A 19109-nucleotide genomic window follows, 5' to 3' on the forward strand; every position below is an offset into this window, starting at 1 on the left:
CTTAATGATTCTATGATTCTAAGAAAAATGTGTGAAGAGAAGTAATTGGGATGTAGGTCTTCTAAAGCCAGAGAGCTGGCACTGCCTCTTCACGAAGCAGGATTCATGCAGTAGGAGCAGCAATAAAAGGATATGCTGCACATTCTCCTCACTCTCCTGAACATTTTTGCTCTTGCTTTTTTGTTTTGTCAATTCCCTTTATCTAATTTAAAATACATTTGACACAGAGGATATTTGTAAGGGGAAATTTTTGACCAGATATAAAAGAAAGAAGGAAGAGGAAATCCTTCAGATTCTCTGAGTGGATAGAGTGAAAGAGCTAAATTATTCAGATACTCTGGGAAGAACAAATTAGTCATGATCAGGAGGCAAAATGCAAAGGAAATCGGAGAGATTATTCTCTAAGACGGTGTGGAGAATGTCAGACACTGATTTTCAGACAATGGCTCAAAACATTTCCCACTCATGTTTCCAGATACAAGAAGGAGTTAATTTAGGATAACAAATCACTATGAATTACCTGAGCATGCACGTACGGGTGTGTTGCTAAAGAAAATGTGATTTTGAAATTTTGGTGAGAGCTTTACCTCATGTTTCTAACGTACCTGAAATAATTCACACAACTTACTGTGGCTTAGCTGATGCACAAGAACATGTTAAAACACCACAACTCAAAGTTTGGTCACACGTCTAAGACATATGAAGGACAGCAGCAAACTGCCTTCTTTTTGCTGATTCAGTCCAACTCCAGAACTGATGTACTAAAGGTGTGCCCTACCATTGGAAGTACAGTGAAGCTCACCTCCTTGCAGACAAAAATCTTTAGACACAACGGTTTGTATACTACTGAAGAGACCTACAAGTGAAGGAAATTGCTCTTGAGACTATCCTGATAAGGATAATAAAAGCATGATAAAGAGCTATAGAAAGTTTTAGCAGGACATTAAAACAATCTTCCTTAGAAAAATCATCATCTCAGTAGAGACTTACACTGGAAGAAAACCCCTGCATGCCTATTTACTTGGTCCCAGAGAGGTGAAGCTTACGAGCAGGATTGCTGCATGGGTACGGTAAATAAGAGCTCTTTTGCATCTCTTATTTACATTCAGGAGGAGTGTGATCACAACCCACCTATCACCTTCAGACGCACGGTCTCTGACACCTTGTCTGACTTCATTGTCACTGTGCCAGCATCCTCAGGCTTAACCTGCTTCATCGTCAGCATGTAGCAATTGCCAACGTTCCTGATGTCATTGAAATTGTTGGTGTAAAGGAGGGTGCCGTTGAGGAACCATTCCACATCCTCGTCGTCGTGGGACAGCTCGCAGGAGAAGACAGCAGAACTCTCTTCTTCAATTTCCACGTCCTGCAGGTGTTTGAGTACTTCTACATCACGGGCTGTAGGAAACCAAGGTGCACCATCACCACTGTCACCATAAATCAGTACTGTTACCACAAATAGATTTCATAGTGTTTAGAGTTTATGAGGTGATTTAGTCTGGTCTCCTGTACACCATGGGTCATTACATTTTGTTTACTTAGTTCTGCATTTGGTCCAACAAAAACCCATCCGTTAAAAAGACTGTATTGTCCAAAGCTCTCAATTCTCTTTTAACACATAAAACTGTTCTGCTTTTTTTTCTTTTTAATTTAAAAATAAGTAAGTCTTTCTAAAATGGTAGTGACATTATGGTGATGCCTAAATACCCTACAGAGCTCCAGTCCCTGTGTGCTCATCACTGCACATGCACAAACACAAACACATTGTAATTAAATTATCCCTGACTCACTGCCAGGGAAGCACAGAGGTTGAGATGAAGACAACGGGTTTGGTCACAAACAAGTATGAAGAGATTAAGCAACTTGCTCAGGTTTAGGGAGCAACAGGAATTTAATTTTCTTTCCCAGTCCTTGGCCAGGGGTTTCTCTTTGCAGCTTCTCCACCCATGAAATGCTGTTTCTCAAGGACTAGCTAACTCAGAAGAGGGTTTTGGGACTATTAAATAATTTTGTCATTTGGATGAACCTCTTCAAGGCCAAACTGTTACCAAAAGCTGCTTCCTAGACTTCTGGAAATGATTCTGTGGCTCACCTCCAAGTCTTGCTGAAAGTGACACAGCGATCACCTTTTCTTACAGCTTCACCAGAGGTGAAGAACTGGCTAAAACCAGTGTCATACCAGGATGAGGTAGAACATCATTATGAATAACAAACGTATAGCAGATATAAAAGCTGACACAGTGGTCAGGAAATGAAAACCACAACCAAGGTCACCAGATTCAGAGGCCTGTAGCAGTTTAACATAAAGGACATTTTCAGCAAGTACCACCAAAGAGTTGTAGTTCCTCAGATGAAATGGAAAATAATGTGCCTTGAGAAAGATGCATGAATTTCTGCCTTACCCAGATGGTGCCCTTCCACATGCATTAACTGCTTCATGGTAAGTGCTGGATTTCAGTATCATGGAATATCAGCACAGTGCATAATACACTTAAGTTAGTTCACTTAAGATATTGCATTTACATAAAATTAGCAGGAAAGAACTGTGGGAATCTACCTCTACTCAAGAAGAGAAGTCCAGAGTGAAATACTGAACCATAAAGATATCATAGAAACACAGAATGGTTTGGGTTGGAAGGGCCCTTTAAAGGTCATCTAGTCCAACGCCCCTGCCATAGGCAGGGACATCTTCAACTAGATCAGGTTGCTCAGGGCCCCGTCCAACCTGACCTTGAATGTTCCCAGGGATGGGGCATCTACCACCTCTCTGGGCAACCTATGCCACTGTTTCACCACCCTCATCGTAAAAAATTTCTTCCTTATATGCAAGCCTCCCTGCTGCAAACCACTCGTACCTTCAACGGTCAGCGTGGCTTCGGTCTCGGCGTTTCCAGCCCTGCACTTGTACACGCCAGCATCTTCGGGTTTCACCTTCAAAATCTTGAGCTCTGCCGAATGCTGCTCCTGCTTGATTTTGTACTTCTCGGAGGGCTCGATGGGTGTGTGACCCTTGAACCACTTCACAACCTTTGGAGAAGGCCTGAAGTCGCAGGACAGGATGACCGAATGGCGCTCCAGAGCTGTCTTGTCCTCCATCTTCCTGGTGATCTGTACGTGGTAATCTGCAAAGCAGGGTTGGGAAAGATGAAAGGATCAATCTGCAGAAGAGGAAAGTTTCTAATCTATATTTTAATTTCATGTATGTCGTTCACAGCTGTTCTGTCAACTGCTACAAGTTTCTGTTACAGGGTTGATGTGCTTTGAGGCTAAAATGGCATGATGATCTATAGGGAATGCTGGTTTCTATAAGATAATACTGTATATTAACTACCAAATGCGTGATCCAGTTCTGGTTCAGTGTTTACTGAATTGCTCTCTAATTGAGGTTTTTATTCAAGCAAGAGCAAATTAAAGACAAAACAAGGACATCAGGATATGATTGGAGATATTTACAGTGGTGACAGCGGAAGATAAAAAGCCTTGAAGCTTTGTCCCAGATCAAGTCAATGACAAAGTGGATTAAGTAAATGAGCTGTCAAACTTGTCTAGTTCAGAAATGAGACAAAAACTCTCCTGGCAAATTTAATCTGTTTTGTCCTCTGTGGTAAAGTCAAGAAGAAAAAAAAAAAAAAAAAACCAAAACAAAAGCCAGTCTTAGCGCAATAGATTTGAATATCAGGTTTGAATACCAGGCACACCAAACTCATTTAACCAGATCCCTTCCTAAGACATTGCTGTCTCATTTCATGTGCCCAAAATTGCACCCAACAACTTGTAACTGGGAACTAAGCAGATCTTCCATACGTTTTGAAGACCCCAGCCAGTGGAGCCTGCACGTTAGACTGTATGTACGAAAAATTACTTTCCAGGGACTGTGAGAGGAAGAATCTCTCGTGATCTAATTCAAGCCAGGACATAATCACATTACCTCTGACAAGCAGGTTTGCTGTGGATTTTGATTTGCCAATGGAGAACTGAATGGTGCCTGTCATATCAGCACTGGTTTTCAGTATCGTCAGCCGATGGATGGTGTCTTCTTGCTGCATGATAATGTTTCTGCCAGCCTGTAAGACTTCTCCGCGTAGAGACCATTTGGGGGGTTTCACGGATGGAATGGATATCTCGCATTCAAACTTGGCTTCTTCAGGCTCAGTCACATCCTCATCACACAACTCCTTTACAATATTAATGGATTGCTCTGGATGAAGGATGGAATGAGAAAGCAGGGATTTAGGAGTCACGAAAGAACTCTTTCATTAGCATCCTGGACACTCATGCCATCTTTTCTGCATTTGAATACTGCACTTATTGGCTCAAAAGGCCTTAAACCATCCTTTTTTTTCTATAAAAATAAACATATATTGCTGGTCACAGGTCAGACAGTGAGACTGTGACACAGCCTCAAGAGAATCCAGATCTCCTGATTCCCAGTCCTATTTCTAAAGCCACCTTCCCATCCTGATATCAAACACTTGGCACTATAAAATGGAAAAGAAAGTTCACTGAAATGCAGATGTTGATAACAGAGAAGACTTCGGTTAGCTACAGCAACATTTCTCTGAACAAAAAAAAAAAACAACAACAAACCAACAACTTTCTCCAGCATATCTGATAAACTTCTCTGGAACAGGAATTTCATCATGTTCCTTAGAAGAATATACCATATCTTCATTTTACAGGATGTTCCTGCCCTTATAATCCTAAAAAGATTCAATATCAATGGACTTCAGAATAAATCAACAATGAATTAAAATACTTTTTAAGTGGTATTTTGTTTTCAAAGCGAATGACCAGGGCTTTTTGAATCAGCCAGTCCTCCTTCCAATGCATCCTAGAGGGGCAAAAATAGTTTACTACCTTCAACAAAGAAATTAGCGCTGCTTTTGTCATCAAAGGCATCACAAGTGTACGTGTCCTCATCTTCATAATCTGCATCGTTGATGACGAGTTTCCGATAGACACCATCGCTCACAATTTCGTATTTGTCACTAGGGTGAATTTCAATGTCCTTTTTATACCATTTAACTTTGGCATTGGCACGAGACACCTGGCACTCCAGGAATCCCCGATGTTTTTCAAGGGCAATCTTATCTCGCAAAGGCTTCACAATTTTTACAGGCAGCTCTAAAAGGAGTAAAAAAAGATGGAATAATCAGTACAGTTTCCATGAAAAGTGCCAATTAAAAACTCATTAGCGATATTTTTTATGTTCAGTTATTTGGAAGATGACAGGAATCCCCGCTATGCCAAGCACTCAACTAGCACACGGCAAGTGAAGAGCTAATGAAAGGAAAACTTTTTATCCCTATTTTACCACTTGGATGGCTGAACTGCAGAGATAATAGGTGATTTACTCAACACTACACAGCAAGCTATGGCAAAGGCAGGGGCTGATCTCAGATTTCCTGAGCTCCCCATCAGTGTGTTAATTCCAATGTCTTCCTTCTTCCTACCACAGTGTTTAAGTTAAACACAGAAAAACGCTGTATTCTTTTTAAACATACACCAGTAAGAGAAAATGCAGGTCTTTGTCCCTCAAAGTTCAAACATGACTTTTAATGTCTTAAAAGACCAGCCTCCTGAGAAAATAAACTGTTATTTAGCAAAAGTAAATTCCCAGGCTGATGCAGTAAGGTAGGCAGGAGTTTTTCTTTCCCTGAAAGCTTTAGGTGTTGTTTAACATTCTTCACATTAAAAGTGAGGGAAGTTAGTTGGTTTGTAATGTAACATGAGAGAGCTTAAGCAGTATTGGCATGAAAAGTGTAATTACCTTTTACAGTAAGCTGAGCACGAGATTCTGCCTTTTCCGCTACAAATTTGATCTCTGCTGCATCTTCAACTTGGACGCGCGTGTAAGTCAGCGAATAGGTTTTTCCTGAGAACAGACACACAAGCAGACATAGCTTCCCCTGAGCAAACGGCTTCGCTCTCCAAGGCACGCTGCCAGGTTGAGCATCGCTCATCTGGTTTTGGTGCACCACCAGCTGCTCTCATGGCAGCAAGGGCCACCGTTCCCCTGCCTCTGTGCCCCTGTATCGAAGGATAACCTAACTTCAGCTCCTCCAAGGACTGATTGAATGTGGTCCCCACCATCTGGAAAGTACTTGAAACAGAAGGATCCCACCCGCAGTCAGATGATACAAATTCCTACCCACTGCTGGCAGCATGGGATGGTGGGATGACACCAAATTTGCCTTACTAAAAGACCCCACCATGTCACTGTCCCAGCCCAGCTGCAACCCCAAAACAAAAGGGGAACTCTCTGCTAAACCTTCTTAACGTGATTTTGAAGGTCAGACCCTTCTGCCTAGTCTCCCATACCAGCACCTACCCCAACCCACCCCCATTCAAGAACGAGACCCCCCTTTTTCATCCTACCATCTTGACGCATTCTAATATTGTCGGCAGCCTTCAGCTTGTTGTCATTTTTGTACCATTGGGTTTGGACCTCATCATGTGAAATCTCACAGACGAAAGATGCGCTCTCATATTCATTCACTTCCACATCTTCCAGCGGTTTAACAATCTTGATATCTCGGGCTGTGAAATCATAGAGACAAATATTTATCTGGGATTTCTCCATAACTGAGTGCGGTGTGTTTACCTTCTGCACACTTGCATGGAAAAAATGGGATTGCGTTTTATTCTAGACCAGCCTCCCTTCCTGGGTGGTTTTGCTCTTCAACACAGTAAATATATTTTATGCTTGAACCTACAGATAGAATCACCAGCTACAGTGGAGCTCACTGCAAGAGGATATTATGGATGCCGGAACTTCATACAGGTTTTAAAAGAAGCTAAACACATTAATAAAAGAAAATCTGCCAAGGAAAACACAAGCCTACAACCTCTTGTGTCACTACAAACCTGTCTCATTCACATGCTTCTCCGCATGCTCTCCTTTTACTCCCCTGCTTGTAGTCTGGACTGTATCAGCCACATGTTTTACCTAGGAGATACCTTTGTTTCAGAGTCCCCTGAACTCAGTATAATCCTCTTTAACTCTGCAGTTTTGCACTAACTTATGTCAGAGCTGACCCATATTTCTGTGCTACTGCAGCCCTTTCTTTTTGAAAGGGAAGGCCTCGATACACCTTGGATCAGCAGAGCTCAGATGCAAACCAGCCAGCACTCAAACAGCAACCCATCCCAATCACAAAGTCAGGGAGAAACGAGGGAGTTCAACAGAGCAATGGAACAGCACAAATGTTCATGAAGATATTGCTGAACCCGAGTGGCCACATGAGGACAGCATCTAGTAAGCAATAAGAGTGAGCTGATCTGTCTTTTCAGATGTCCCTCTGGAAAATAACATCTGCCAGGGCACGGCAGACCTGTCCGTTCAGTAACTGGCCTTCAGCACTAGCTTCTCTCTGGTGCTCCAGAGCCTGGTGACAAAACACATCTGCCACTTGACCAGTTGCACAGCGCAACACACGGAGGGAAAAACTGTCTTGAGCATAAAGGAGAGATGCAGTCAGAAATCCTGACACTTTCCTTAGCATTTACAGCGTAAAAGGTAGGACACATCTTGAGATCATACCCAGGGCTTGTCCAGTCCCTATTTGGCCAAAGTCCCCCTGTGACAATGGCAGAAGCTAAACCAAATCATGTGCAACACCAGCCATTGAATCCCTGCTCTGTGCCTGGCTGTCCGGTATTTGCTAACTTGCCGACTTAGAAACACCATTCAAATTCCAGAGAACAGAAATCACTTATGATAAATGGAAAACTAAGTTAGCACCTCCTCCAAAAATACTCCTCTAAGGATAGAGCAAGCACGGGACAGCTCTGCCAGCACTTTCTCACTAAGGAAGAGAAAGTTATCCAAAATGAGTAATTGCGAAATCCGCAAAGCATTTCTTGCTATGTAGTCAAAAATACTGCAGTAGATGTAATTTCCTACTTCAGGCACACATACCATGAACCTTTAGGGTAGCTGATGTCTTGTCTTCAGCTGCTTCACACGTATAGGTTCCCTGGTCTTCATATTCACACTTGTGAATAATGAGGCTTCTCTTATTTCCCTGGGAAATAATCCCCACTTTTTTACTTTGCTGGAGCTCCTTCCCATCCTAAAAGGGAAAAAGCCAAACCAGATCACCATCAACTCTTCTATATCTGCACCAAGAAAAACAAACATTCAGATCTCTGCTTAATTCACCTGTCTTGTAGGACTTAATGGAGCTGTGCTTACTGGAACATATGCTGAAAGTTAAGCACAGTGCAGTTTTCCAGAAGTAGGAATGGCTGAAGAATATGCATAACATGGTTGACCTAAGACACCTATTTGAAGGCTTAAGGCACAGTACAGGGTTGGCAATAAGCCCCTTCAGACATTACCTTGAAGAAATGCTGTTATCCCCATTTAAGGGAAGTATCAGCGGAGCCTCAAGGAAGGTTTACGAAATACCTGAGCTGATCTCCAAAATGATTGTCAGGTGAAAGGGAATTGAGGCTTCACCTTAAATCACAGTTCCCAATGAGGCTGGCAGTTCCCAATAAATCCTGGGTGAGAACTGCTAGGCGTGAAGTAAAGCACAAGCCTGCACTGCTATCAAAAGCAGAGCTCACATTCTGTGCCACGACAGCACAGGAGTTCACTATAAACTCAAGAGAAGTTTAACTTTTGGAAGTTAAGTTTCAGAAGTTTAACTGATAAATGCACCCAGTAAATAAATAACACTGAGAGCGACGAACTGGGCAAGTAAAAGAACGTAAGGACAAGAGAGCAATACTAAGAGCTGTATAGCAAAGGCTCACATTTCCTGGAAGTGAAATTAAAGGCTTTCTTTCCCTTCCAGAGAAGTCAGAAATTAAAACACCACTATCCGTCAAATGTTCTACCTTGAACCACTTAACATCCACGTTGGGCCTGGACAGCTCACACTCGAATGTGACCTTGTCCTTCTGAGTCACATTGACGTCTGCCAAAGGTTTGCTGATTCTCACAGGCAATTCTGCAACAAAGAGAAAGTCCAGTTCGTGAGGATTTAGGTCTCCAGGACCATCTGGTACAAGGAATAATGAATAGGCAGAGCCTAGCTTCCATGTTTAATAAAACTTGTGACAACAAAATCCTATTGTCTTGAGCACATTATGGTAAGTTGTTCTGTGGACAATGATGTGACAATAATCCTGTTGATATTAGAAGGATATGTTATTGATGATGGTCCAGTGCCTAACATCCCTTGCAGTTATAAAGAAAGCTTGTTGCTCTCTTAAAAGCTCACTCTCTGGGTCAGGAGAAGACAACCATGTCCCACACCAACCAGGACCTGAGACTTTTGGGTCTGTGTACCTGTCACAGTGAGCCTCCCCGATGAATGAATGCCATCTGCTTTGAAGGAGATGAGTCCTGCATCTTCAAGAGTCACTGAAGAAAGAGTCAGTGAACGTTTCTTCCCCAGGACACCAATACTGATATTCGGTGAAGGCTTCAGCCGAACGCCATCCTTCTGCCAGGTCCCTTCCACGTCCTCATGCGACACCTCCACCTCGAAGGTGACGGTCCCTTTCTCAGAGACTTCGAGGGCCTGAAGACCTTTCACCAGCTTGATCTGCCTCACTGAAAAAACAACAAGGACAAGTTGGAGATCTCCCACTGACAGCTGTGAAACAGCCTGAGGACTTCCAAAATAGATTATTTCCCTATTTCTCATGCAGGTCAATTAATTGGTATCTGCCAACTAAATAACCACCTTTGCAGGAAATAAAACCTGTTCGTGACCGTACTGCTAGCGTGGCTGCTATCCTTAAAATGGATGCATTCAGCTGGGACAAACAAGTCAGCCAAACATTGCAGAAAAAGGGCAAACCGGCCCTTTTTCTATCAAGGTCCATCACACTCACTGTCTATGCCAGAAATAAGCTTTAAAGTTGTACACACACAGGGGTAGAGTCATTCCTGTGCTGGGTGAGGTGGTCACCGAGGACCATCGGGAAGAAACACCCTAGAAGAAGGTAACACTGTTGTTATTTACACTGGGACCAGGCTCCCTGTGCTGTACAGCAAGAGAGATGTTGCTGAAAATACTTACCGTTTCAAGCATGACTCGAGAGAAAGATGATCACTAGAGATTAATGGAGCATAAAGGAATAAACAATATTGTGCAGCTCTTTAACTAGGATAAAACAAGGGAGGGAGGGAGGGAAGTAGCAGGGAGAGGAAAAAGCTTTTAGTAAAAGGAAGAAAAAGGTCCACGACTCAGTGTGAGGTGCACTGGCATCTCACAGCTTGGGGGACAAAGCATGCGTGTTTTGGGTGGGTGGACATTACCAGTTCCCACTACAAGATACCAGTGACATCAGTGCCCTATCAGCCAGTAAAATGGATTTAGCGTTTAAACTTGACTCACCCTTAAAAGAAATTAAGTTGCCAATTAAAAAACAAACAACAACAACAATCCCTCTACAAAGCCATTGATTACTCATAAAAACCTTCAACTCCTTATAGGTCCCCTGGGAATATTTTGACCTTCCTAGTGAGTGTTCAGCAGAGATAATCCACATTCAGCCACAATCTGAACGCAAACGTGACCAGGAGTGGGCTGTGGGCTCTGTTCTGTGGTCATGGTCTGGATCCAGCTTCTGGGCTGAGGACACCATAACCTCTCTGGGGCTCAAACATCTCCTGATGGCACCTACCCCTATGCCGCAGGGGTGTCAACAGGGAACAAACTGTTTCTCCAAAAGTCCCACAGAGGTGATGAGAGTAGACTATGACTTTATTAACAAACTGGGTAGAAGCACAGCGTGGTTCTCCCCAGGAGGGCGGTGGTGGACTCCATGTAATGCCAGTTCCTTACGCCTTTCCTGTCCCCTCTGTTGCTGTTACACCTCACATCAGGTTTACAGAAGAGCATATGCATCCTGTGTAGGATCCTGTCTAACCCCTCTCTCAAGGAAACCACACTGATTCCTCTCTCACGGTCTTCTCCAAGGTCACCACTACTTAAACACAAATTTGCCCCAAGGACACATCTTGAACCAGACAAATGAGAGAAGTACAGACGCTTCCAGGAGCTTGTTGTTTGCTTCCCAAACTAAGACACCATGTCTCCTGTCTTTGCTCACTAGAAGTTGCATCAGTCCCCGATTTCTGATCTGATTTTGCAGCTGGTCTCTATCCCCCCGGGGTACCTCATCCTCTAAACTGAACACAGTGTACCTGCTACTGTCTAACCTTTCCCCTAGGTTAATAGATGATCCAGCCCCTCAAACAGTGACGGGACCCAGGATCAAAAAGAAGTTATTCCAAGGAGATAGCAAAAGGGACTTGCAAAAACATTAACTAAATAGCATAGCAATTTCTGACTCAATAAGTGGCCTCCTGGATATATCCTCACCTGGTGGTGTATGTAGCATGAAAAAAAAAAAAAAATTTTTTTTCAAAGGTCTTGTCATGAAGTTGGGGAATGGTAGAACTTTTACAGGATTTATTTTAGTAGACAATATTTTGTGTCAAGAGATTTGACATTTCATATTCACGTTCCCAGTATAATTTCTGCTATAATTAATTGACCTAATTATGATTTTCCCTGCTGAAAGCTTAGAGGTGTATCAGAGGAAGGATCACTTCACCTATGACTTACTTATTTAAGTCTTCCACAAATATCTCCTCCTGGTCACAACTGAAAATAGATATTCAGCCAGATATGTTATTGGTCTGAGCAGCTCAGTTGTTTTTAGGAGGTCCTGGCATCTTAAGATGCTTATCTTTTGATGAAGCAACTTCTATACTAGAGTAAATCAACAGATTTTCACATAGCTATTCCTTATTTACCTTGCTCTGAAAGCAATCTCAAACCAAACAGTATCAGTCCAGCTTGGTGTTTTTTAAATAAAGGTTCTGTAAAATCAGGCTTCTTATCCTAAAGCTGAGGATCAAATAGTAATAACTCAATTCCCCAGACTGTGAGCATTTAAAGAACTTCTGCTAACCTCAATGTAAGCTCTAACACATTCTACTGAAAAGAGGCCATTTGCTTAAATGCCAAAAAATGGAACATAATTTTAGACTTCTACTTTTAGAGTCTTGCTTTTGCTGTAAAGCAGTGCGAGAGCTTGGTGCTGTCTCAGCTGGAGGACTTGGATGCAGAATACATATAGTCTAGTGAGATTCTTGTATATGGCTCCTTTCCTGCTGCATCTCATAACTAAGGCTTGGATGATCATATGCAAAAAGAATCCCCTGCTAGAGTGAGCTGATTCCCCTTTTTGATCATGGTCACTCTCAGATGACCTTGAGGTTCCATCACTGCGTGAAACTATCTCAATTCATCAGCAGAGGAGCTACTTTTTACAGCGACGCTAAGCGTAAGTGATGAGAACGCGGCTGGGTGCCTGGGAAGCACAACCCAAAATCCTCTCTCTCCATCGGAATAGAAAGTTTATAAACCAGAGGCAGATACACATTTATGCTTGCATGACTCACCTTGTGCAAAACACTGTTGGCAGTTATCAGGACTACTCAATTACTTCCTATATAAACACTGTTCCATCATTTTTGTTTTTACTACTTGGCTATAGCAACAGCCAGTGCCTAAAACCAGGTATAACTGAATCTACAACCAACTGCTGAAACATCTTGCTGGAAGGAAACCGAGTATCACTCAGAGTCTGAAAAAAAATGCCTTGGGATGCAACGTGTGAAAGAGGATGGAGAGCAAACTGCCCCGTACTGCACTGCATTCTTCCAACATTGTGACCACAGAAGTGCTATATTTCTTTATTTTCTGTTGTCTTAGTTCATCCCATTTAATTGAGACAGTAAACCTGAATCTAGTTCTAAATCCGGATCGTAGTCACCCATGGTTCCTTGGATAGTCAGAAAGACACTCCAGAAGGTAATTCAGTGCATCTAAGACTTAAAACACTCTCTGGATGTCTTTTTTTGTCTTTGTTGACTACAGAAGGAGCTGAAAGCAATGTGCTAGAGTTAGGCTGCGTAAATCCAAGCCTAGCCTACCAGCTGCTAGTCACTGATAATGTCTGGGTTTTTTCTAGAGCTATTTAGTTTGGAAAAAAGACGAGCAACTGCCAATAGAAGTGATAACTGCCCCATATCAGGATGCTAAAGCATCCTGACAACTGTCAGCCAGGAAGATTTTGCTGTCTTAGCAGTGCATGAAAGTGATTTGACAAACCCTGTCAAATGAGACAGTCTGTCATCAATTTTTTATATCTTTGATACCATTAGAAGACCACAATATTATAAAGCTGGAAAGACCTAGAAAAATCATCTAGCCCTTCTCTCCCACTCTAGGATATGCTCAGCTCTTTACGTCATCCCAGACAGATATTTCACCAACCTTTTCTTAAACCCATGATGGAGGCTCCAAAACCTCTCCAGACAACCTATTCAGTTATCCAATCATTAAAAAGCTTTTTTATTGTATAACCTGGATCTTTCTCACTGCAATTGAAGTCCATTATTTCCTGTCGTTATTTCCACATGGAGAACAGATTATTCCCTTCCACTTTATAATAGCCTTTTATGTACTTGAAGTCTGTTATCAAGTCCTTCCTTACCTATTATTTATGACCTACACAGCACCAATCGGTGGCAGGGGCTTTACAGACAAAATTAGATAGTCCTTAAGTGCTTGAATCCTGTCTTCATCTATCCTATAACGATCATGACAAAAGGATGTAGGAAAAAGGACAGAAGTACAGGGCTACAGCTGAGACACCATTAGCTTACTTGAAAGGGCAGCATCCTCGGATAGAAGATTTGCTTTTGTAGTATTTTTAACCCTGACTGAATATAAAGAGACATTGTGAAAGAAGTGGTTTGCAGAGAAAAATTAGGGCAATGGATGGCTGAACAGGGAATGGTTTGCTAAAAGCCATACAAAGGGAAAACCAGAGTGTACCAGAGTGAGAAATTTCAGAGGAAGAAGAATCAGTTAAGAAGCTTAATGGTCAACAGCATGACTGAAAGCCGGTGGGATGAGACGGAGGCAACAAGAACCAGCCAGCTGTTCTCTGTTTACTGCCCTTGCTTCCACCTCCTCTCAGTCATTTGACTGGTGGCCAAGCCCATGGTTGTGTCCCCATGTCCCCATGGCAAGTGGGGGTGGCAGTGGCCATTATGATAATGGAAGAGACCAGAATCCACCTCCAAACCCTGTCCAGGGTATTTATAGAACTGGAGATCTTTCAACTTACTTTCCACATTGATCTTGGCTTGGGTCTTGTCATCTGGACTCTCACAGCAGTAGAAGCCCCTGTCTGCAAAGGAGATGTCCTTAACCACCAAGGTATGCTTTGTTCCCTCAGCTTTGATCTCTATTTTTTCACTGGGCTTCAATACGATGCTGTTTCTCATCCACTTCACCTCTGCAGGCTTGGTCAGCTCTACCTCCAAGGTCACTGTGTCCCTCTCTTCAACTGTTCTGGTCTCCAGTTTCTTCTTGAATGAGATTGAGGCCTCTGCCAAAGGAGAAGAAATATTAGTAAGAATGTAGAGGATCCAGAAAACAGGCTTTCAGAGAGAATTAAAATGGTGATTCACGTATCTCCAGTCCCAATGCATTCTGGGCATCTGTATTAAATGACGCGAAAGCAGAATTTCCCTACTTCTAAGGGAAATAGCATCAGTGACAGCCTGTCAAAGGGACATTATCACCTCCTACCTCGGACTCTGAGATTGGCTGTGCTTTCTACACCCTCAGCATTGGCGCAGATTTCAGCTGCATCTTCCAGCGTCAGATCAGTGATGGTGAGGCTGTGGTTGGTGTCCTTCTGCGAGATCACATACTTCTTGCTGGCTTCAATCTTGACACCATTCCTGAGCCAAGTGACCACGGCATCACTGGGAGAGACGGTGCACTTGAACACAGCCTCTTTCCCGTCCTCAGAGACCACGCTGTTGAGACTCGTAACGAATTTCACCACTCTGGGAGCTGATGGATAAGAAAAAAACATTTAGGAGCATATCTTTGAGACGTGGCATAAACACCTTCAAAGAGCCAAAAGCTTTGATGTTTTTACCAGAAGCATCAATTTTTCTTACTTACAGTAAGTGACCACAATAATGGGTCATCACGTTTTCCATGTCTGAGTAAGTTTTGTGTATGATGCCAGAAGAGAGAGGCAAAGAAAGAGGGGGGAAAAAATCCCATGTTCGACTTGGGATACTTAATTCCAGCTTCAAATGCAATATGAAGGTCAATTTGCCTTGTACTAAGAGACCTGAGCTCAACAGGTCTCAAAATCATTATGTTCTTCACAAATAGAGGTTGCACTGACACTGAGAGAGGAAGTGGAGATTTGTATTTTGCTGTCAACACAGGAGACAGCACAAACACATGAACATATTTGCAGAGTTGTAATGGCTGAGGGCAAAACCCAAGGATCCCTCCACATCGTCACCATGCAGTTCTAGAGACATACCTTTGGGGGTGATGGTAATACTGCTCTTGTCATCTCTGGACTCACAGGAGTATTCTCCCTCGTCCTCAGCCCGGATCCCTGTTATTGTCAGTGTTCGCTTGACCCCCTCCTCATGAATCTGGAAACGCTTGCCGGGCTTGATCTGGACTCCGTTCCTGCGCCACACCACCTTCCCTTTGGCGTGGCTCACGTCACAGGTCAAGGAGACGCTACCTCCAATCTCAGCATTAACAGCTTCAAGTTTTTTGGCAAACTTCACTGGGATTTCTGAGATGCAGAAGAAGAAAAAATGATGAGAAAGGAAAAGATAAGAAACCTGTGCTAAGAAACCGTTTCTGGGCAACTTTAAAAGAAAAAAAAAAAAACCCAACACAAAACCAAAAACCCAACAGATTTGGGATCAGGGTAGACAGAAACAAACCAGAAAGGTGGAACTTTAGGGAGATTCCTTTGACATGGAATTTTAATATCATTATCATTCTGTAAAGCAAGAACAGTGCCTTTAAACAGGATTGGGTTTTGCCTTCCTTTCTTTCTAATTTCATACCCGATGAGACCATGTAGGTTTTTTTTACACCAGAGCCTGATTTGCCTGACTAAATGTGAAAATCCATATGGATGCACAAGCTCCAGCCACCTTTGTCTCTTCTGTCACTGGAGACACAGCCAATGGAGTCAGAGAAATCCAGGGTGTGACTTCTTTCATCCTGAAGGAGACATTTCAATAGGTCGGATGTATCATGACCTATTAGCAGCTACTCCCCCATCAGCAATGGCTCCAAAGGGAGCTGAGGGGGTGCATCTCTGCTGCAGACATCTCCAGTGGGAGCGTCTGAAGAGCAAGGAGCAGGCCTTTGCTCTGGGACATCACCCCTCTCATCTCCACCTGTGGACCAGCTGTATTTCATCCTTCTTGTCAATTTATAGCCTTAGCCTTGACTAGGGAGCAGCATCCCAGGTGCACCATCCCAGGAACAGAGGAGGATACAATTCGGGTCCTGTTTCCCCGTGTGACCAACTCACAAATTTTCTCCTCACACGACATCCCTCTGTATCCTCATCAGCTTTGTCATGCTGGTGAGGAGAATGGGGAAGAGCTAAGGCTCTGCCATGCCCCAGCTACTGGGTTTAGGAGGAGACAGAAACACCGTGATGAGAGTGGGGAGCAGACACCAGGAAAAGCATCCATTGTAGGCCCTCCTTGTTCCACTGGGTGGCCAGCAAAGGACAAAAATTGGGTATTTGGAAGCAGGAGAACTTTGCTGGCCCATGGTGGGGCAGCCACAGCAGCAGCAACAGCAATTCAAGCCTCGAGGCTGGAAGAGTTTTAGAGAGAGTTTGGACTTCCCCTCCGTCCTACCATGAGGGAAGTGTAGCTGTTGGGTTGGGGCATGACCTGTGCGGTGCTCTCTGCTCACCTTTCACCTGTACTTTGAATTCCTGCTTGTCGCTCTTTGTCTGGCAAGTGTACACGGCAGTGTCTGTGCTCTCAGCCAGGTTGACCGTCAGGGTCCTGGACGCCCCCTCACTCTTGATCTCGTATTTCTTGCTCGCCTTGATTTCTGTTCCATCCTTGAACCACTTTACGGCAGCAGTTTCAGGCGTTACTGAAGTAGTCAGTGTGATGCTTTCATGTTCTTGAACAATGAGAGGCTCTTTCTGGACAACTTTCTTTTCAAATTTAGCCTCTGGTTCTAAGACAGACATTAAAATAGGAAAACTAATAACTTAAATCTCAAATCTTTAACGATTTTCTATTACTCTCGCTTCATGACTCAACACCAGCTCATCCATAATCTGTAATAACCCAGGGAATATGGCTGAATATTTGTGGCTGGTGTAATCTTTTGCTGGGTGGGAAGAAAGAAAATGATCTGTCAGGCAACCCAGAGCTTCTGCTTCGAAGAGAAGCAAAGGAAAGGAAATGCAAATATACATTTTATCTGCTGCCCACAAAAAGCTTGTTTCTTAGAAGTAAAATGACCTGTATAATTATTTCCTCTCTCATTTTTAGGATTTTAGATCTAATTAAGAAGAAATATTAATATGCTAAACCTGAATTGGTGGCCTATTTTCTTTTCTGCTTGCTCTCTTCCTTTTCTCTTGGCTTCTTCTCTGTCTTGTACAATGCTTTGCCACAAAACTGCGTAGTTTTGGGGCAGAAACAGCAGCACACCAGCTTTTCTTAGTCACCTTTCTCCATAGCTCTATTGCAGCTCTTCAAAACTTCCCAATTCTACTTTCAGCTCCCCACCACTTAAAAGGTTGGGCAACAGGGTGTGCGAAGGAGACACTAAGAAAAAACTATATAGCATTTTCCAAAAAACACCTATATAGCATTTTCAGCCAGATTTCCCACCTCCACACTGCTACACTAAAAAGGTTAAATTAATGTGTGATGTGGTTCACCAATGTTGCTCCAGGGAAAACGGCAGCTGCACCGTGGCCACTGGAGAGGGAATATCCAGTTTTCCTCTAAGCCACACAGAGAGCTGCTTAGGTGAGTCCTCACCAGTTGGTTCCAGCTTGAAGGTCATCTTCTGGCCTGCAGCCTCACAGATGTATTCTCCAGCATCTTTCTTCTCCAGCTGCTCTATAACCAGGCGCCGGGTTTTGCCCACAGTTTCTATTTTAAATTTTCTAGAAGAAACGAGCAGTCTTCCCTCCTTGTACCATTTCACTTCGGTTGCATCCTGTGCTACCTCACAGCTGAGGGTGGCACTTTCTGTCAGGACAGCATTCACCTCCCTCTGGAGCTTTTCCTGGTTTATAAATGCAGGTTTTGGCTCTGAATGCAGAAAAGGAAGAAGATATTGATTGAGGGATTAAAATGAGATCAGTCTTACAGATTTCTGTGTAGATGTTTGGAAAATATTTAGGTTGCCACTTGCCAAAACCGATTGCCTTCACTGGGCAATATCTCCCCTTCTGTGTGACCGAATTGCAATGTGGAAACTAAGGAAGAAAGAGCCTAGGAAAGGAGAGGACCAAAAGGGTCCTTGACATCAATGCTATGGTTGCAAGCCACCACGGAAAAAACCATTTAATTCAAACGTTCCCAAAGAACATCTTGTCCTGCATATCACCAAAAGCTCGCAAATTCCTTTTACTTAAGACCTACAGTGAAATGTCAAGATCACAAATATAGCACTATGGGCTTCTGGAACAGACTCTTCATGGTCCCTTCCACTGTCATAAGTGTGACTTTCAAATGTTCAAAGGAAATATGATCTCCCTATAGTGCTCAGGTAGGCCAGGATCATGGCTGGCAAGGTACCCAAGATTGCTGCAAGGTCAACACTCCCTTTAGCATCACATGCTTAAAGCTGTTTGGGCGCCTTGTGAATCCTGTTCCAAAAGACCAATTGCTGGGAATCTTTCATGACAAAGGGACATTTAGCATCTGTCAGAAGTAGTAAGGCATCTCAGAAGGCTGAGATCTCAAACACACAACAGCACAAATACAGAAAAAGTGCTGAGTTTTCAACCCATCTCGATGAGTGCCGCTGCCGAAATTGCAAATGACAAAGCATATTTCAGCCTCTCAGTTTTCAGAAATGGGATCGCAAGTCTAAAAAGAAATGGATTTTTGAACGGCTCTTTCCTTTCAAAGAGATTCAGTGCAAAAGAATCAACCTATGCGATCCCAGAAATGGGAGAGAGCTAAATAATATGTTGATTATTATTTCTATTATATTTACTTCTATAGA

At 43.1% G+C, this 19109-nt stretch overlaps 1 protein-coding gene across 1 annotated transcript; it reads right to left on the reverse strand.

Moving 5' to 3' along the window:
* Positions 1-1131: 1131 nt before the first annotated feature.
* LOC104080698 (obscurin-like) lies at positions 1132-18187 on the reverse strand (the record flags this gene model as incomplete). Its single annotated transcript, XM_009583181.1, has 14 exons — positions 1132-1398; positions 2856-3122; positions 3929-4198; positions 4858-5124; positions 5771-5875; positions 6379-6540; positions 7922-8075; positions 8848-8960; positions 9302-9568; positions 14173-14436; positions 14640-14909; positions 15400-15666; positions 16818-17093; positions 17912-18187. Coding segments are annotated over 14 exons (3225 nt in total), but the record flags the coding sequence as incomplete, so codon positions are not given.
* Positions 18188-19109: the final 922 nt, after the last annotated feature.

The sequence above is a fragment of the Fulmarus glacialis genome, unplaced genomic scaffold, assembly GCF_000690835.1.
Source record: "Fulmarus glacialis isolate BGI_N327 unplaced genomic scaffold, ASM69083v1 scaffold15740, whole genome shotgun sequence".
Classification (NCBI taxonomy): domain Eukaryota; kingdom Metazoa; phylum Chordata; class Aves; order Procellariiformes; family Procellariidae; genus Fulmarus; species Fulmarus glacialis.